Source organism: Nyctereutes procyonoides, unplaced genomic scaffold (genome assembly GCF_905146905.1).
Source record: "Nyctereutes procyonoides isolate TBG_1078 unplaced genomic scaffold, NYPRO_anot_genome, whole genome shotgun sequence".
NCBI classification, from domain to species: Eukaryota; Metazoa; Chordata; class Mammalia; order Carnivora; family Canidae; genus Nyctereutes; species Nyctereutes procyonoides.
In genome coordinates, this window is record NW_026575146.1 from 71845652 (window position 1) to 71866484 (window position 20833).

A 20833-nucleotide genomic window follows, 5' to 3' on the forward strand; every position below is an offset into this window, starting at 1 on the left:
CGGCCCTGCCTGTTCCTCCGTGGTCACTCTGAATCCAGCCTTCAGTAAGAAGCTCCTGGTGGTCAACTCTGCCCTTGGGATTCCTCATCTGAGATTTCCAATGAAGGGATCATGTGCACCAGATGGCTCCAGGCTCAGGCTGTGGTGCCTTGGGGGAGGGGGATTAAACTCTTCATAGTTAGATGCCTATACTCACAGGGCGTGATGGGCTGAATTGTGTCCCCCCAAAAGTTGTATGTTCATTTCCTAACCCTCAGTACCTCCAAATGTGACTGTCTTTGGATATCAGGTCTTCAGAGAGATCATTAAGATAAAATGAGGCCATTGGAGTGGACTCTAATCCAACAGGTGCCTTTGTAAGAAGAGGGGATTAGGACTCAGACACACACAAACAGGAGACCAAGAGCACAGGGGGGATCCGGCCACTCATGAACCAAACACAGGGTTCTCAGAAGGAACTGGTTCTACCCACACCTCAATCTCCAATGTCTAGCTTCCAGAGCTGTGAGAAAATGAACTTCTGTCATGTAAGACACCAGGTCAGTGTACTTTGTTGTGTGTCCTCCCTCTCCATAACACCTGCTCCAGTCCCTCCTTCTCCTTCTCCTCCCCTTCCTTTGTCTTCTTCTCCCTCCACCCCCCACCGGTCCTCCTCCCAGCAATCCTCCTCCCCACCATGGTCTTCTTCCTATCTTCCTTCCCCTCCTCCTCCTTCCATCTTCCTTCTCCCATCTTGCTCCCCTCCTCTTCCCCGTCGACCTCCTCCATCTTCTTACCTTTCCTTGTCTCCCTATCTTCCTCCCCCACTGCCTCTTCTCATCTTTCTGTTTTGGGAAAGGGGATGGTAACTGAGCCATTTGCTGAGCTCTGCAGTCAAGCTCATAGCTGTCCCATACAGGGGACCCTGGCTCCCCATGACCAGGTCCCTTCATTCACATGCAGGGCCCCAGGAAGATATATCAGGAGCTTCCTCAGGCAGTCCAAAGTCTGGATAGAAGGAGCTGGAGTATCCAAAAGGATGTTTCACTGGGTTGGGATGGGCCCAGGAGCATGGGAAGAACTTCCTGAGCACCCTTGGGGGCTCCCAGTATGTCCCATGAGCCCCTCATGGGGTTCTCAGGGCAGGGTCCAGGGACAGAGTCTCCTAGCAGTACACTGGGGCCTCCCACGTTGGCCTGTGACTTCAGAGCCCACCATTTTTTGCTTCCTGCTCCTTCATTCCCATACTCTTCTGAGGTGAATCCACTTCTCTTCTCACCTGTCTTGGCATCCTGTCTGTCTTCCAAAGGCTGAGAAATGTTTCCACCTTTCCTGTCCATTCCCTGATGGCCAGTCTGAGTGTGGACAAAACTACTGTTCCAGACACAGGCCAGCATCTGGAATGAGAGATTTTGGGATCTGCTGGTCCAGGGCAGCTGGGATAGGTGGACAGTGACGTGAGTGGCTGGGAACAAAAGGCGGCTCATATGACAGAAAGTAGGCCAGAGTCACAGGGCACTTTGACTTTTCCCTTCTGCTGGGTTATTGGGTTTATTTGTCCTGAGAAGTAGGGCCCCAGTCTTCCCAGATCAAAGCTCCTCCCAGCATGAGGAGCCAATGGAAAATGCCTCATCCTGTGTGGCTGTGATGTAAGTATGTATGAATGTGTCTATTGTGTATCTGTGGCATGTGTGTCTCTGTATTTGTATGTGCCTTTATGTCTGCAGTCTCTCTGTGTGTCTATGCAGTGTGTGTATTTCTTTGATCTGTGTATATATGTGTCTTCTGTGTTTGTGGTCTGTGTGTACGTCTGAGGTATGTTTGTGTCTGTGTATACGTGTGTGAGTGATTTCTGTGTGTGTATTTTGAGGTGTATCAGTGTCTCTGTGTGTCTGTGTGTATGTTTGAAGTGCATGTGTGTCTGTACTTCTTCTGCATGTGTGTCTGTGTCCTCTGTGTGTGCATAATTGAGTTGTGTGTATGCATCTGCAGAAGTGCCTGTGTGTATATTTATGCAGACTCAATTGTCAGTTTCTTAATGATAACATCCATGGACAACATAACGAAGAGTATAATCCATTTCATATTCCCTTTATATCTTTCTCTTTTGTTTTTCTTCAAACTCCTTATCATGAATCAACATAACATAGGGTCTACTTAATTATTCTTTGTCTCTCCTGCCATTAAAACTAAGCTTCACAAGGGGTCATGTATTTCCCATTTACTGCTGAATCCACTCTGACTATAAACATCCTTGGCATACATTAGGTGATCAATGAATATTTATTTTAAGAATTGTAAGGCTATTAGGGCACCTGGCTGGCTCGGTCAGTGAAGGATGTGACTCTTGACCTTGGGGTTAGGGGTTTGGGCCCCATACTGGGTGTAGATATTACTTAAAAAATAAAATTTTGGGGATCCCTGGGTGGCTCAGAGGTTTAGCGCCTGCCTTTGGCCCGGGGCGCGATCCTGGAGTCCCGGGATCCGTCCCGCGTTGGGCTCCCTGCATGGAGCCTGCTTCTCCCCCTCTGCCTGTGTTTCTGCCTCTCTCTCTCTCTCTCTATGTCTATCATGAATAAATAAAAAATTAAAAAAAATAAAATCTTCATAAAAAAATTGTAGGGAAGGGGGATCCCTGGGTGGCTCAGCGGTAAGCGCCTGCCTTTGGCCCAGGGCGCGATCCTGGAGTCCCGGGATTGAGTTCCGCGTTGGGCTCCCGGCATGGAGCCTGCTTCTCCGTCCTCCTGTCTCTCTCTCTCTCTCTCTCATACGAATAAATAAATAAATTAATTAAATTTAAAAAATTGAGGGATATTTAGAATAAGCAAAATAAGATTTCAGGCAGTCTCCGAAGGAAAATATGTATTCTTTAGAGCATACACTTCTGGGGTGATCTGATTCTAGCATTTTATTACCTTTGTACTATTTTAAGCGGTATAATTTATGGATAACTAATAGCAATGCAAATAGATCTTGTCCATAGACATACATATCCATTCTGTCCACTTGGGGTGGGGGGAACTTGAACCCCCCCACCAAGCCACTTTTACTATGCATTCACAAATTCATTTCAATATTCCCTTATTCCATATAAATTTGTGCACCACTAATTTCTGCCTGGTTCCTTCCTTCCTTCATAATGAGTTAAATAAAATGGAGAGTTGCTGTACAATGGTTATAAAGTTTCAGTCATGCAAGATGAAAAAGTTCTAGAGATCTGCTGTAGGACATAGTGACTATAGTTAACACTAGTGTACACTTAAAATTTTGTTAAGAGGATAGAATTGAAGGTATGTGGGTTTTTTGCCACAATAAAAAAACTGTAACAAATGTTTATTTCATATCTATATGAATGTCACGATGTTGCCTTTGAAGAGCTCATCCTTTGATAGAATAAATAAACAAACTATTGGCACCTATGTGTCTGTGCTGGCTTTTCAGCTTTTGGTGTATTCTAGGCATTAGAAACCTGTGCCTGCCCACTGAGCCAAATAAGATGGACCATGTAACAGCCTGAGCTCATCTTAAAGGATTTTGTTATTCCCACTTGGGCAACTGGGAGCCAATGGAGGGTTAGAAGCTGAAAATGACACTTGGGTTTTTAGAATTCTCTCTGGGTCTCTGTGAAAAGTAGATTGGGAGTGGGTTGAAAACAGGTGAGATGAATTTCCTTGATTGTATATTCATGTACCCAAGATAGAAAGTAAGTCCTTGGAGGCAATAATGTGCATTTTTCACAACAGTGTAGACTCGCTTTGCTCACAGTAATGATAAATTTCATAGTAGGGGATAAATATGTGTCAAGTGGCAGTATTTACATAAAGGTAAACACACAAGTAGCAGAATCTTGCATAAAGTATTGTTTTAATTTTGGTAAAGAAAATTGTGTGATACCTGGGTGGCTCAGTCAGTGAAGCATCTGCCTTCAGCTCAGGTCATGATCTCAGGTCCTAGGATCGAGCCCTGTGTCAGGCTCCCTGTTCACCAGAGAGTCTGCTTCTCCCTCTCCCTCTGCCTCATATTCCTCTTGCTTGTTCTCTCTCTCTCTCTCTCTCTCTCTCTCTCTCTCTCTCCCCCTCTGTCTCTCTCTCTCTCTTAAGTAAGTAAATAAATAAATAATAAAATCTTTTTTAAAAAGAAAAGAAAAGAACATGTAGATTACTTTCCTTTCCTTGCATCTACTCACTCACAACTGTAGGAAATAATTAGGGAGACCAGAAGTTACAGGTGAACAAAAGTTTGTTCTTTTGTGTAGGGGCAAGGCAAAATCAGCCAAGTGCTTCCCTATTGTGTGGAGGTGGGTTAGGTATGGGAAGAGATGTTTGGGAGACAATGAACACAGTGCTCCCATGCCTGGCCCCTCCATTGGGGCTCCTATGTCCAGGACTTTCCTCTATCCTAAGACATAAAGCAGCTAGAGTTTTTCTCATCCTTCCTTTTCTAGAGGTCTCTAACCCTGCCAGTGAAAAGTGGAGTGAGGTCAGTGTCCTGTAGAATGCTGGCTCTGGGGATGACCAATGGTGAACCCTGTTCTGATGTTTGGAGGACTCAGATAAGGGCTGGCCTGGGGAGGATTCTGATCACCTGGTGTGGTAGACCCTGGAGGGACCATAAGGGAGGGGTCTGGCTTCCATGGCTAGCCCCCATGTAGCACTCTTGAGCAGATTGAGGGTCTGAAAAGGAGAAACAGAAATGGAGGAATGCTGGACAGGCATGAATTTCCTGCTTATAGCCCTATCAACAGCACCCAGACTTTGTGCACTTCCCAACTCTGGGGCTCAAGACAGCCTTGGCTATTCACTGCAAGAATTGCCAGCAGAGGTTGGAAACTCGGAATGGTTGAGACCATCTATCAAGGGACCAGAAGGCTCCAGACAGAAATGTGAGAAAACATGGAAAGAGGAAAAACTCATCCCAGACTGAAAGAGTGAAAATCAGTTCAAACAGAGAAAGAAGAAAAGCATCTGGAAGTTACCCAGGCTTGGTAGGAAGACAGTTACAAAATTAAATGGAAACCTTATTTCTCTCTTAGGTCATACAAATGTCCGCCTCTTTGAGTGACTACTACTTTCTTGCCAACAATGCCCCAAGACTGGCTTTGTTATTTCATTTAATTACTGGGGACACCCTTGCCTAAACCTCATCTCAGGACAGCACCCAATTCCTGGTTAACACCTTCTGGGGGCAAAGAGCCCTAGTCTTAGGAGGGAAGCACACCCTGCAAGGTCCCAGACACCCCTGGCCAGCATCATTGACTTAGGATGTCACCAGACCCTTCCGTAGGCTCCTGTGCACTTCACACACCAGGAGGCACCCCGGGGGGGGGGTGGCTCTCCATCCACCAGGAGACCCAGGGGAGTCTCTCAGACCTCTGGAGAGTTCCAGGCAGGGGACCTGGTGCTGTCTGTGGTGCTGAAACAGGGTCATGCTTTGAGCTCAGGTACCTCCCAGCTCAGCAGAAGGACCTAACCCAAATGCTTATGTCTTGGTTTGGGGCCAGGAGGGCAAAGGGGTGAGGATGGATGGAGCCAGGGAAGTGGAGAGGAGTGGGTAGTACTGGCCTCCTCTCTCTGCTCCATCTGCCACTTCTCCTGTTCACTCTCAGCATTGTTCCTCCTGTGGATGACTTCTATCTGCCTCATCTGCCTGAGCTTCTTGCTAAGGCCCTCTGCTTACTGGCCTCTTGTACTACTTCTTTAAATAGATTGCTTCAGGGCAGCCCCGGTGGCGCAGCTGTTTACACCGCCTGCAGCCCAGGGTGTGATCCTGGAGACCCAGGATCGAGTCCCACATTGGGCTTCCTGCATGGAGCCTGCTTCTCCCTCTCCCTGTGTCTCTGCCTCTCTCTCTCTCTCTCTCTGAATGAATAAATACATAAATCTTTAAAAAAAATAGATTACTTCATCATACACACACACACACACACACACACACACCTGAAAGTGAGGAGGCTAGTCTTCACATTTGACAAAGGAGAGAACTTAGGGTCAATCGTATTAGACAATATGCCTGGATCCCCCCTTTCTTCCTTTCTGCCTACGTGCTCCAGTGTCTGTGGGCAGGAGAAGGTATCTCAAGCCTGGTGGAGAAGGTAAGTGTTTCCTGGACACGTATTTCTGGCTCCAGTTGATCTCCCTTCCTGGTAGTGATGTGCCTGCCTGATTGTCAGAAGGACTCCTCTTCCATCCAGGAGAGAAATGAGTCTACCTGGCTGCTTTTTGTTTCTCAATCAGGATTTGGGAAACAATGGGTCTGAGTGTCTCTCCTCTGTTGGATGAGGGGACTGAGATGCTCTATCTCTGTATTGGTCCCCTAGTCTTGGGGTCCTAAACCAACTCATCTTCTTACCACATTCCATAATTCTCCTTTATTTCTTGAACCACTTACAGGGTTTCTAGGGGACAGCGGGGAACAATGGGTTGATGACAACTTGTCTCAATTGGAAGTTTAACCACTAACTTTCAATGTTTTCAACAGATGGTTGGCTCGTGTCACCAAGCCTGACATTATTATAAGCAGAAGTCTGACGGCTGTCCCTTTTGGATGTAGGGCAGGGAGAGTTAGGTCCCAGCCATTTTTTTACACCACACCAGAATCTCCTATTTGTTTTTAGGAGTCACTTAATGGTCTTATGGCATTCTGCTTTGTCCCTGTCATGGTTTTGGTGCTACTGGTGGATTTGAGGCTGTTTTTAATTTACTGATTTTTATTTTAAGTAAACTATTAGGTTTTTTAGGAGGAAGATTACAAATTCTTGATTGCCTTCACCAACCATCTCAACACTGACATCTGTTTTTCAGTTTATTTTGAAGGATACAGAGGTGCCAGATGGATGATGACCCGGTGATGGGTCTTCCTGGAGGAGGGATGTGAATGCCTGAAGATTGGGGGCATTTAGAGAATGACATGAGGGATTGATGGTTTAGGATATGGGGATGCAGATGTAGACTGGGTGAGATTGAAAACAACCTGGAATAGAGGTCAGAGAACTATAGCCAGTGGACTACCTGCTTTTGTAAATTAAAATTTGTTGGAACACAGCCAAATTAACTCATTTGTCTGTGACTGCATTTGCACTGCAAACACAGAGTTGAATAGTTGCTACAGAATGCTTACAGCTTGCAAAGCCTAAAATATTTGCTATCTGACCCTCTACCAAAAAAAAAAAAAATCCTGACCCTTGACCTGGAATATCAGATTAGAAGCTTATAAATTAGTCTCTGGGGCTGAGGAGATGGAGAGGTTTTTTAAGTGTGGCTAACCCTGAATTTTAGGAAATTCTCTAAATGTTAATATGTGATTTTGCCTCTAATAAAACTAGTAGGAGGCAGGCAGGAATGAAAGGGAAGATTCAGGAGAGGAGAGGGATGATGCTGGAGACCAAGTCAAGGAAGGGACCCATGGGAAGGGTTTCCTTTTTCTGATAAATATTCACTAATATTTATCATTAAGTAATACATCTGCATCTATAGTTTTTTCCAACTTTATTGGGGTATAATTGACACGTAGCATTGTGTAAGTTTAAGTTACACAATGTAATGATTTGATACATTGCAAAATGACTACCACATGGGGGAGTTTTGAAAGTGAGACTGAAACATTTCTGATGTCCTGGGCAGAACATACCCAGCCCCTAGGTGAAATGTCACCAACACCTTTCTGTTCAAGGGGCAAGGAACCAGTATGCGCCAAACTATCACAATGCAGCAGGACCTCTGTTGAGTGTTTTCCATATGCACTTCTATTTAATCCTCATGGCAACCCTGTGAGATGGGACTTCTTACAACCATTTCACAAAGCAGGAAACTGAGACACGGAGGGGTAAGGTGGCTTGCGTGAAGTCACCCTGCTGATAAATGAGAGAGCATGGATTCCATCCCAGGCCTCTCTGATTACAAAGCCTTAGTTAATTCCATATAGCAGGAAACTCACATTCAGGAGTTTGTAAGCCCGTTGCCTATGGGGATGTTAACTCTTCTAAAAATCAGGGTTTGGATCCCCCTTCCTGGAGGATATGGACGCTTCCTCTGAGACTGATGCTCCTTGTGGTTCCTCATTGGGTCCTGATCTCTGAGTATTCTGCACAGGTGCTCTCCGTCCTCCTGTGAAAGCTGATGGAGGCATAATACAGCTCCTGCTCCATCTCCGAGGTGGGGGGCACCTCTGCAGAGCTTGTGGGGTCATCAGGGAGGTCTGACTCCTGGTAATCCTATGTGGAGAGTGAAGAAGGAGTTAGAGCAGGGCGGTGGGGTGTGGGGTAGGGTGAGGAGAAGGCAGTGAGGGTCTGCGAAGTGAATTTGATTCTGACAGGACGTTCATTCTTCCATTCTTTATCAAACATTTCGTATCTATAAATATAGCACTATTAATTGCTTTCAAATTTTACGGAACACTCACTCAAACTTATGTGGAAAATACTATTATTATTATTTTAAAGATTTTATTTATTCATGAGAGACAGAGAGGAGAGAGAGAGAGAGAGAGAGAGAGAGAGAGAGAGAGAGAGAGAGGCAGAGACACAGGCAGAGGGAGAAGCAGGCAGAGGGAGAAGCAGGCTCCATGCAGGGAGCCTGATGTGGGACTCGATCCCAGATCTCCAGGATCAGGCCCTGGGCGGAAGGTGGCGCTAAACCTCTGAGCCACCCGGGCTGCCTGGAAAATACTATAATTTTACAGAGAGAGAAACTTATTCTCTCAGAGAGGTTAGGTACTCCCCAAAGCCACACATTTGCTGATCATGAACCCAACTCCAGTCTCTCTGGCACAGAACACATAGGAAGATGTTTATGAAAAGCTCACTTTTCTTCTGGGTGTGTCTTTATTCTCACACTGCTACCATATTTACAACACCTCTGTTCCAAGCAATTCTCCAACACCAGCTGGGTGGCCCATAGTTCAACTCCATTCTGACACTCTTTACCCAGAGATAATGCCAGATCCCACAGATTAAGGGCTCAGACTTGCACAGCTGCCCCACTCCCACCTCCCCTGCCAGTTGGAAGTCCGGGTTGTCACCTGCGCTTCTGACCAACTGGCTATAAATTAGTAGTTGCCACGAGCCCCACCTCAGGTTCCATTAATTTGCTAGAGTGGCTCACAGAACTCAGGAAAGCAGTTTACTTACTGTTTACTAGCTTTTATAAACCGATGTGATAAAAGACACAGCACAGATGAACATTCAAATGGAAGAGATGCATAGGGGGAGTTGGGGGGAGGTGGCAGGAGCTTCCACACTCTCTCCAAAGAGCACTTCAGGGATCACTAGGTGTTCACCAACTTGGAAGTTCCTCGAACTCCATACTTTGGGAGTTTTATGGAGACTTCATCATGTATGCATGATCAATCACTAATTTCATTTCCAGCCTCTCTCCCCTCTCTGGAGAATGAGGGGCAGGGAGCAGTGATGAAAATGCCAAGCTTCTAGTCATGGAGTGGTCTTTCTGGTGACCAACCCATCCAGAAGCCCATTCAGAGTCATCTTGCTGGTATAAAAGATGCTTCTATCACATAGGAAGTTCCAAGGAATTCAGAAGTATGGCTACTTCCTGCTGCAGACTAATTTCTCTAGATTTATGGCAACATTTTTCAAGAGTGTTTCCACTTCCCATCCTCCTATTTTCTCTTGAACTTACTCCAAATAAGATAACTTCCTTTACCAGGCAAGCAGATCTGCTTTTGTCAAGATCAGCTGTGACACTATTTGCTAAATTTGAGATTCATTTCTAAGAATTTATCTTACTGGATCTTACTAGCATTTGAGACAAACATGCATTCTCTTCTCCCTGAAGCTTCATCTCCCTTTGGCTATCAGGACCCACCCTCTCTTGGTCATTTCTTTTTTCTCAGTGGTTTTTCTTGTTGTCTCTACCTTGTATCCCTGGCACTCACAGAGCTCTGTCTGCAGAACCCTCCTCTTTTTTATGGCTTCATCTACCGTAGGACCTCAATGTGGATGCACCCCAAAATCTTTGCCTCCTACCTGGACACCTGTCCTGAATTCCAGACTCTTGTCATCTACTTGTCTTCTTCACTCGGACTTGTCAGAGGCACCTTAAGCTGATAGTGACCAAAATAAAGTTTGACTCCCCCCCTCTTGCAAACATACTCCTACAGAGTTGGCAATTTCAGGAATTGCTGATTCAGTTATTTCTGTTGCTCAGGGCAACCATGATGGAGTTGTCTTTGGTATCTATGAACATTTATGGACATCTGTGGATATCTCTGACATCTACAGATTCATCTTTGGCATCTATTACTATCTATCTACCCACTAGGTAGGGGCAGTGAACTCTCTTTGCTCATCTCCCACATGTACTCTATCACTCCATTAGCAAATCCTGATTTACCACTGTTACCCTGGACTTAGTCTGTCTTATGGACTGAATTGTGCCCATGTGTTGAATTTATTTGTTCAAGTTCTAACACCTATTGTGACCATATTTGGATATGGGGCCTTTAAAGAGGTAATTAACGGGCACCTGGGTGGCTCAGTGGTTGAGCATGTGCCTTTGGCTCAGATGGTGATCCTGGGGTCCTGGGATCAAGTTCCACATCAGGCTTCCTGCAGGGAGCCTCCTCCCTCTGCCTATGTCTCTGCCTCTCTCCCTGTGTCTCTCATGAATAAGTAAATAAATTCTTTTTCAAAAAATAAAGAGATAATTAGGGATGCCTGGGTGGCTCAGCAGTTGGGTAACTGCCTTCAGATTAGATAGTGATTCTGGGATCCGGGATCGAGTCCCACATCCAGCTCCTGTGAAGAGCCTGCTTCTCCCTCTGTCTATGTCTCTGCCTCTCTCCCTCTCTGTGTATCTCATGAATAAATAAATAAATCTTAAAAAAATAAACTTATAATTAAGTTTAAACAAGGACATTAAGGTAAGGCCCAAAATGACTTATGTCCTTGTAAGAAGAACAGACACTGGAGATGTTTGTACACAAGGAAGAAGCCAGAGGATGTCACAGAGAGAAGGCAGCCATCTGCAAGCCAAGGAGAGAGTTTTCAAAAGAAGCTAACCCTGCTGGCATCTTACCCTTGGACTTCCAGCCTTCACAATTGTTTCTGAAAATAGGTTTCTGTAGTCTAAGCCATGCATTCTATGGTATCTTATTATGGGAGCCCTAGCAAACTAATACAGTCTGCATCATCTCTTGCCTGGATTATTTGAGTGTCTTCCTTATCTGGTCCCCTTTTTCTGCCCTAGCCTCCTATTGGCATTCTCAGCATAGCAGCCAGAGTGATCCTATTAAAATGAGCATCAGTTTGGGGTACCTGGCTGGCTCAGTCAATAGATCACACAACTCTTGCTCTCAGGGTCATTAGTTCAGGCCCCACATTGGGCGTGGAGCCTACTTAAAAAAATAGAGCATCAATTCACATCTGTGAAATAATACAATGTATATATATATATATATATATACACACATTGTTGTACAGATTTCCTAAAATCCTTATAATTTCCTAAGTGACAAGAGTGCTAGAAGCATCTTCTTTTCTAATATTTGGTTTTTGACCCTGGTTCCTGACACAGAGCTCCTAAATCCCTTAGAATTTCCTGGAAGACAGCAGTATCTTTTGTTCTAATGATGTAAACCTTGATTGGCTCCTGGATGGGGGCTGGTCACAGAAAGAACAGGCTGTGGTTAGAAACTTGGAAATTTCAACTCCAGGTCCTCATCCTTCAGGAAGGGGAGAGGAGCTGAAAATGGAGGTAATGATTTATTGTGTCTATGTGGGGAGGCATCCATACAAGTCCCAACAGCATGGTGGGGGGGTGCAGTTAGGGAGCTTCTGGGTTGGTGAACACATGGAGGTGCTTGGAGGGTGGCACATGGGAAAAGGGATGCATCTCTTCCATCTGGATGTTGATCTGTATCTCTCATTATATCCTTTTATAATAGACTGGTATGCAGTAAGCAAACTGCTTTCCTGAGTTCTGTGGGCCACTGCGACAAATTAATTAAACTGAGGATGGGGGTTGTGGGAACCTCCAATCTATAGCCAGTTAGTCAGAAGCACAAGTGACAACCTAAACTTATGACTGGCATCTGAAGTAGGGTGGGGCAGCCTCGTGGGGCTGAGCCCTCCCTCACCTGTGGGATCCGATGCCAACTCCAGGTAGATCATGCCAGAACTGAGTTGAATTGGGGAACATCCACTTGGTGTCAGAGAGAATTATTTGGCGTGGGGAAAACTACACACATATTTAGTGACCAAAAGGGTCAGAAGTTGTAGTTCTATGTGGTTTTCCTTTACATTGTCACTCTTCTAAAAATACATAGGTAATGGGATCCCTGGGTGGCACAGCGGTTTGGCGCCTGCCTTTGGCCCAGGGCGCGATCCTGGAGACCCGGGATCGAATCCCACGTCGGGCTCCCGGTGCATGGAGCCTGCTTCTCCCTCTGCCTGTGTCTCTGCCTCTCTCTCTTTCTCTCTCTGTGACTATCATAAATAAATAAAAATTAAAAAAAATACATAGGTAATTATGGTGAACTGCAGCCCCCATGCCTCTCCATCTCCATTTCCCACCCACTATTACTCACTGCCCACGCCCACACAGATCTGCTTTAGGCACACTGTCCAACTTGCTGCTTCTCCCACACATCAATCATGCCCATCCTCAGAATCCCCAAACTTTGCTTAGATAGAGCCTTAGTGATTCTCTCTGGCAGGTGTTTTCTCAAAGACTCCAGCCCCAGGACTGTCCTCCCCCATTCTTTGATCTAATTCCTCTCCAAAGCAGCACCATTTCCTGTCAATTTCTTGCATATTTTTGCTACTTATCTGTCATGTTTTCATCCCCTCCTTCTGCCTCTGCCTCCACCCCACCCCTGCAATAAATCTAAGTCCTTGACAGCAGGGACATTTTATATTTGTAACATATGTATTTGTAAGAACACAGATATTACCCAAGCACCCAGAACAATCGACAAGTGGGAAATATTTGCAAAAGGAATTAATGAATGCATGGTGATCACAGATCATGTGCTCAGAAATCTCAGTGGTGTCCACCTTAGTAAGAGTCTTATTTATGATTACGCTTTTAAGTAGGCTCTACACCCCATGCGGAACTCGACGTGGGGCTTGAACTCACAACCCTGAGATTAAGGCCCAAGCCAAAATCAAGAGTGGAGTGCTTAACTGACTGAGCCACCCAGGTGCCCCTTTAGTCAGAGTTTTAAATAAATAAATGAGGTCAGAGCTCGGAGATGAACAAGAGTAATGCAGATTGACACAGACCCATGAGGAAGGCACAGCCCAACAATGATTCTGAGATGCAAAAAACTTCACTCTGCTGGAGGTGAGTGAGCAAGCTGGTGTTGGGGGAGTGAAACAGTAACTTTGGGTTTCCTGCCCCAAATGTCAGACCAAGTTGTTTTGGCCCCCCTGGGTAGCTTTCGGCTGTGGGGAGAAGCATTGCTTTTCAGACTTTGGCATATGGGACAAGATCTTCATGGAGGTGATGCTAGCATGCCAGGGAGGAGAGGCGGGAGAGCTCCAGCAGGATAAAGACTAAGAGGGGAGCTCAGCTCAAAGGGAGTGGTTGCATTATGCTGTACTGAGCAGAAGCTCAGACATGCTCAGTAGCATATTGGTGCAAGAAGTGCAAGGCTAGTGGAGGGATTGGTCTATGGCGGCGTCTCCAGGACAAGTGCCATCAGGGAGGTGGACAACCAGCAGGAAGAATGTGTTTAGGAGTGTGTTAACCACATGTTTCTGATGCTTTGGCATCTGAGGCCTTGCTAACCCTGCTAGGACTAGCCAATCTCTAGAGATGATGAAGGATTTTCCTGCAAGAATGCCTTTCACATGCAAACCAACTCATCTAAAGCTCACACCCCAACTTCCTGGGCCACTATTCCTCTGCCTAAGCACCTCAGAGCCAAGTACCAAACAGCCAAGGACAGCCCCAACACCCTAGAGCCTGCTGAAATTATTCAAAACAGCCAATCCTAAATCTATCTATCCTGTCTCAGTGTGCCTTTCCTGTTGAAACCACAATAAAGGGCCCTACGCATGTCTCCCAATTTTAGTATGTGTGCTGCCAAAGTGAGCACCCTAACCATGTCTCCCTTTGCTTCCTCTGCCTCCTGACCCACCCTAGCCCTGCCCCATGTGGTTGTGTGTGGGGTGATGTGCCTCTCCTCCCAGGAACTGTGAGCCACAGAGTGCCTTTGCGGTTGCAGTCACGTCCTGATCTGCTGGTCTCAGATACCTGAATAATAAAACCTCCATTTTCAAACAAGCAGGAAGATGATGAGCTCATTTCTGGACATAGTGAATGGAGCATGGCTGTGGGCCACCCTGGGAGATGCATGCCAGGATGCCCACATCACTCACCAAGGGAGCTGGCTCCACAACTGGGTGGATATTGTCCATGCCCACTGCTGTCTGGGATGCTGTCTTCCTGCAGGTCTTCACTCTGACGGGAGACACGGGAGACAAAAGGGTCTCTGACATAGGGTCATTCTTTTGAGGCAAGTTGAGGCTGGGGTGAGCCCAGGAGCCTTCATATCAAGACTTTGTAATAAGATCCCCTCGCTCCTGGACCACTGGGACCAGGGCTGAGAACACACCTGTACTTGGCACCCTTCACCCTTGCTCCAAGACATCACAACCCCTGCAGGTCCCACTTCTTCCCGTCTCTCCCACACCTACCCAGCTCACCGAAAGAAGATAAGGCAGAGGCAGAGAGTGAGCAGCATGGTGACACCAGCTCCCCCAATGGCACCTACAGTCACTCCTGACCTGGTCCCTGGTTTCCCTGTAGACAGAGACAATTGGACTGAACTCCAATCTTGATGTGCAGACATAAATTGCCTCCTCTGCAGCTCCACAGAGAGGGATACCCTTTCACTCCTGTCCAGGGTTCAGCCCTGAGGGTCTCCTACCCATTGTGAGACCTCAGCCTCCACCAGAAGGACATGGTCTATGTGAAACCTTCTATCCATACCATCTGGCCCCTGAACTCCTGTCTAGCAAACACCATCTCTTCTAGGATCCTGGTTCTTCCTCATACAGAGTCTCTCTGCAGCAGATCCCAGATCTGGCTGCAGCGGGACCATAAGGCTCTCAGCCCTCTTGGCATTCCAGAATGAGAGAGAGAAAGAGAGATTGAGAGAGAGAGAGAGAGAGAGGGAGAGAGAGAGAGATATGTACAGAGCGCTGTGGGATGTGGAAAGTCACTCCTTCCTTCCAGGGAGGGTGTCTGAATCTCCTGGCCTCCACTGGCCCTATCACTCAGAGTCAAATGTGGTCTTTTGCACTTCCAGAGGCAGGTAGAAGCAGGGCAGTTCTCAGACCCTCAGCTCTCCTGGCCCTGCCTGGCCATGCATCCTGGGAGCCCACACCCAGGGTGAAGGATGTGTCCCTGGGCATCACCTGTCAACCATTTGGCATGCACTGAAAGAGTCCTAATGGGGCTCACTATCCAGGTGAGGGCCAGATATCATTATCAATGGGATACAACAATGGGGGTAAGGCTAGGCTCAGAGAGAAGGCAAGGTGAGGGCCAAGGATTGACAGTCAAAAAATGATCAGAGACATTTTGGGGCAGCAAAATTACTCCACACGATAACACTAGATGGATACATGTGATTATAAATTGTCCAGTTCATGGAATGTATAATACCAAGAATGAACCCTAATGTCAAGGATTGACTGATGGTGATAAAGGACATCCATGTAGATTTTATTGTAACAAAGCTACCCTCTGGTGGGGGATGTTTATAGTGGAGATGTAATGCACTTAAAGCAGGGCATTTGGGGAAAAATCTCTACCTTCAGCTTAGTTTTGCTATGAACCCAAAACTCCCCTCCAAGAGTACAGTCTACTGAAAATGCTCCAAGGCCTTCAGGGACCAGAGGTTGATGAAAAGCATATTCAAGATAGTGGAGAGAAAACTGCAGGTCACTTGGGCAAGACCAAAGTGCGAGGTTATGGGAGAAGAGGGCTGAGAGGGCTTCTCATGTCTAACCACAGCACACCAACACACCCTCATCCATGGAGTCTAAAGTCTCACTCTGACTTAAGTTGACAGAGACCCTGGCCAGTCAATACCCCATGGACATGAGGCTCCTTCCTACCTGTGCTGTGTTCCAAGCAGACACCATTTGTTGGGTTCTGTGTGGTACCTAGGATCAAAGAGGGGATTTCCTTCTTCAGTCTGGTGGGGTAATATCAGATACATATGGGCATCCCCCCACCCCAGAAACCACAGAAACACAGAAGGGACAGGGTTTGTGTCTTTCTAGGTCCCACACTCCACCAGACCTCTAGGACTAAAGCCCCAGGCATCTTAAGGCTGGCTTTTCCTCCCCTTATCCCTTAGGCACCCAGGTGGTCCTGGCTCTGTACTCACAGGTGACATTGAGTTGGATGGTCCTTTCCACCATTACACCAACTGCAGGGAACTGCACCTGACAGGTGAGGTTGGTGCCGTGGTCTTGGGGCCTGGGGGTGAGGGTGAGCACCGAGGAGAGGTGGGTCCTGGGGCCCAGGGAGGTAAGGGCAGCTGACATCCAGGAGAAGATGGGGGGTATGCCCTGCTCACAAGCCCAGGGCACAGAGCAGGTCAGGTTCATGGGGTGGCCAGATTCCAGGGTCCCTGGTATGAAGATGTCAGGTGTATGGGTCAGGGCTGTAAGAGATGGGGAGACATGGGGATCAGTAGGAGTGTCTGAGGTCTGCCCCTGAGAGAAGCCCCAGGCTTGGTGCAGCCCCTGCCTGTGAGTCCCAGATGCATCTCCCAACCCACCCAGGGAGTCCTGGAGCCCTGTCCTACCCCTATGGTGTCATTTAGAGTCTTCTTCTTACCTGTCACATGCACGGAGAGCTGGTTCTGTAGGTAACTATATTTCAAATGAGGCCCTCTCTCCACCCTAAAGAAGTATGTCCCTGAGTCCCTTCTTTGTGCATCTCTGATCTCCAGGGAGCAGTTGTTGGCCTGAGGGTCCCCAAGTAGGAAGAATTGGCCCTGGGTCTCCTCTTGTACTTTTCGATCTGGGTTGTTTGTGGCCACTGGAGCACCCCAATGTACATTGGTCCCATTCCGGAACCAGTAGCCCAAAGCAGAGTAAGTGTCGATCCAGTATTCCTTGGGGTGGGAGAAGTAGCAGGGCACAGAGATGCACAGGCCCTCCTGCACCGTCAGGGACTCCTGTATTTGTAGCCGGTATATCGGATCTTGAGCCAAGGATCTTGTGGGGACTCCAGCGTCGGCAGAGGCTCCCAACTTCACCTTCCCCTGGGCCCATTCAACTGCCCACAGTATGGGCAGTAGCAGCAGCAGCATCCTAGACAAGAGGGTATGTAGGCTTCCTGTGGGTGAAGGAGAAGTGAAAGCCAGTAGGATTGGTGCTGGAGAGGACCCATGAGAAGCTGGGGAGGAGCATGAGGCCTTGTAGTTCACAGAAATGGAACTGCAGCCCCAGAGCTCACCCCCTCCCTGCACAGAATCAGCCACACTCCTGGCCAAGAACGAAGGAGACCCCCCCAAGGGAGGAGAGACTCTCAGTGAACCCTCACTGCCCCCATCCTGGCACTTGTTTGTGGCACCAGAGTCTGGTCCAGGTTCTCTGAGGACACATGAGGCATGGGGCACAGTGAGTCTCCTCAGGTCCTCCCACCTGAGGTGATTGAGCAGTATTGTCTCTAACAGGGAGCTAGTCAATTCCTGGCTAAACCTGGAGTCACAGGCTCATCTAGATCCTCAGGTAATCAGTCCTGCAAGGTGGAGGATTCTTAGGTCTATGTGAGTGTCTGGAGCAGAAGGAAAGATGGGGTCCTGGATGAAGAGAAAGCAGGAGCCATTCATTCATTCATTCATTCATCCATTCTCCAAATGCCTAGTTAATATCTGTGTTGGGGCACCTGGAGATAAGACAGTTGGGCCTGACCCAGTTCATTCCATGACGTAGTCCCCACCAAGGGTACCACTTCCTTCATAGACACACTATGCTTTCATTTTGCCCCTATCAGGTTCACAGTTGCAGACACCTGTGACTTTGCAATGTGTCTCCTGGTCTCCTGGATATTTTCTTATATACAAGGATAGGACCATTTTTTTTTACTTCTATTATACTGATTTCTAAAGTGTCACTGGCATCTCCAAAAGGAGAACTGAAAATACTACATAGTTCCATGTAAAACAAAAGGGAGAACACATGTTTATGAGCCATTGTAATCTCTGTCTGTACAATGGAGTGTGGGCTGAAGCAATTTCTTTAGTTCCTCATCAGACAATTAGCAGTTCCTGTCATGTAAAAAATAAGCTTCTCAAGGTCAAATGTGGCTCAAAACACATATTATTGCAGAAAATATGAGTGCAGTGGTTATACAGCTGCAATTAAAACTGTAGGTTCTGCTGACATGCTTGCCCATCTCACTCTGTGGCGTACACAGCTGGGAAATCGTTGATGCCTCTTTTTACAATAAAAATATATAATAGCCTTTGCCATCATACATTCGTAAAATCTTCCAAACACAGTAATATCTAAGTAAATGTTCCTTGAAAAGTATTAACATAGAGGGGCACCATAGAGGGTGGCTCAATGGTTGAGTGTCTGCCTTCAGCTCAGGTCGTGATCCCCAGGTCCTGGAATTGAGTCCTGCATCAGGCTCCCCTCAGGAAGCCTGCTACTCCCTCTGCCTATGTCTCTGCCTCTCATGAATACACAAATAAAATCTTAAAAAAAATTTTAAACCAATTCTTGCAGAGTTGTAGTGGTTTCTAGATGTGTTCTTTAATTCTTTATTCTAACTTAGACTTAGTGAGATTCACTTGTTATCTCCTACAATTCTGTCAAGGTTGATGGATGTATCAAATTATGTAACCATAAGCAGAGTCAAGAGACTGAAGCATGCCATTCCCCAAAACGTTCTTTCCTTTTGTCATTTGGTGGCCAAATCCTCCCTCCACCCATAAATTTGCAAAAATGCTGGTCTGTTGTCCATCCCTATTGTTTTGTTATTTCCAGAATGTCACAAAAACGGAATAATACCAAAAGTAGCTTCAAAGTCTGGCTTCATTCAGTGGACATAAAGCATTTGAGGGTCCTCCATGTTGTTGGGTGTGTCTGCCAATTACTCCATCCTGTACTTGCTACTGGTACTTCACTGTTTCACTGAACTCTCATGTTGTATACACTTACGTCTAGGAGACCATTGAGGTAGTTTCTAGGCTTGGGGTGGCTATGAATAAAGTTAAGTGTCAATATTCACATACAGGAATCCACACATTTCTGTGGGAATGAGTTTTGATTTCCCTTGGGTAAATATCTAAGCATCCAGTTGCTTGGTCCCTCATTGGTGTATGTTTAACAGGACAAACCTGCCAAAGTTTCCTCCACAGTGGCTGTACCATTTGGTGTTTCCACCAGCAGAGTGTAGTGAGTTCTGGTTACTCCACATTCTCTTTAGTATTTGACATTAGGAGGATTTTTCTGTTTTGTGATTGTTTTTTTTTTCACCATTCTAAGAGGTGTGCACTGATATCTCACCCTGGTTTTAATCTGGGATTTCCTAAGGACTGGTGAGGTTGGTGATGTTTTCATGTGCTCATTTGCCCTCCATTTTGCTTCCTGGGTGAAGTGTGGCTGATTAAATCTTTGGCTGCTTTGTTTTTATTAAGCAAAATGTGCATAGTAAAAACCTTTACCCCTTAACCATTAAAATTGTCCAGGTCAGTGGCATTAAGCGCATTCTCATTGCTCTGCAGCCATCACCACCATCCATCTCCATGACTTTTCTCATCATCCCCATCTGACATTTTATGCTTATTAAATTAGTAACCTTCCATTCCCTGCTGTCCCCTACCCATCCCCTGACCTTGACAATCATAATTCTATCTTTGGTGTCTATGAATTTGCCTACTCTAGATACTTGATGTTAAATAGAATCATCCAGGATTTGTCCTTTTGTGAATGGCTTACTGCACTTAGAATAATATCCTCAACCCATACTAAAATGTGTCAAACTGTCCTTCTTTTTATTTTTTAAATGATTTTTCCTCAGAGTTTATTTGATTTTTTTAAAGATTCCATTTATTTATTAGAGACCCACAGAGAGAGAGACTGACAGACAGGCAGAGGGAGAAGCAGGCTCCATGCAGGGAGCCCGATGTGGGACGCGATCCCGGGTCTCCAGGATCATGCCCTGGGCTGGGAAGGCAGCGCTACACCACTAAGCCACCCAGGCCGCCCAAACTTTCCTTCTTTTTAAGATGGCATAATATTCCATTGATTCAACATACCACCTTTTGTTTATCTGTTCATCTGTTGATAGACCTTTGGGTTGCTTCTACCTTTTAGCTCTTATGAAAAATGCTGCAATGAACATGGATGTAGAAGTATCTATTCAAGTGCCTGCCTTTGATCCTTTGGGTATATGGCCAAATGTGAAATCTGAATTCTATGGTAATTCAGTGTTAAATTTTTTTGAGGAACCACCATACTGATTTCCATAGCAAACGCACCATTTACAGTCTTAAGAGCAAACCACAGGAGTTCTACTTTCTCAGCTTCCTCACCAACACTTGTTGTTTCCTGCTTTTTGTTTCATTTTATTTTTTATGATAGCCAACACAATGAGTGTGGAGGGGTTTCTCATTGTGTGCTTGTTCTGTATTTTGCTGATACCAGATGTTGAACCTGTGTTCATGTGCTTAGTGGCCATTTGTATACTTTTTGAGAAGTAGCTATTCAAATCCTTTGCCTATTTGAAAATAGGGTCATTTGTTTTTTTGTTGTTGAGTCCCAATTTTTTGTACAATTAGGTTTTGTTTGTGCACTTAATGTTTTGCCTTAAGAGTCCTTGATATATTCTAGAAGGAATTCTTTCGTCTGATACATGGATGT

General features: G+C 46.1%; 1 protein-coding gene across 2 annotated transcripts; it reads right to left on the bottom strand.

The window, feature by feature from the left end:
• Positions 1-106: 106 nt before the first annotated feature.
• Positions 107-17289, bottom strand: LOC129500593 (myeloid cell surface antigen CD33-like). Of its 2 annotated transcripts, XM_055311200.1 has the most exons (7): positions 16794-17289; positions 16339-16617; positions 16064-16111; positions 14645-14741; positions 14318-14399; positions 1259-1376; positions 107-148 (listed from the first exon to the last, which is right to left on the bottom strand). In XM_055311200.1, the coding sequence occupies exons 1-7, from the start codon at positions 17269-17271 to the stop codon at positions 135-137; spliced, it is 1116 nt and encodes a 371-aa protein (XP_055167175.1). In that variant the 5' UTR covers positions 17272-17289; the 3' UTR covers positions 107-134. The 2 variants fall into 2 exon arrangements, with proteins under 2 accessions (XP_055167175.1, XP_055167174.1); XM_055311199.1 differs by lacking the exons at positions 107-148; positions 1259-1376 and adding an exon at positions 7491-8188.
• Between the last annotated feature and the right edge of the window lie 3544 nt (positions 17290-20833).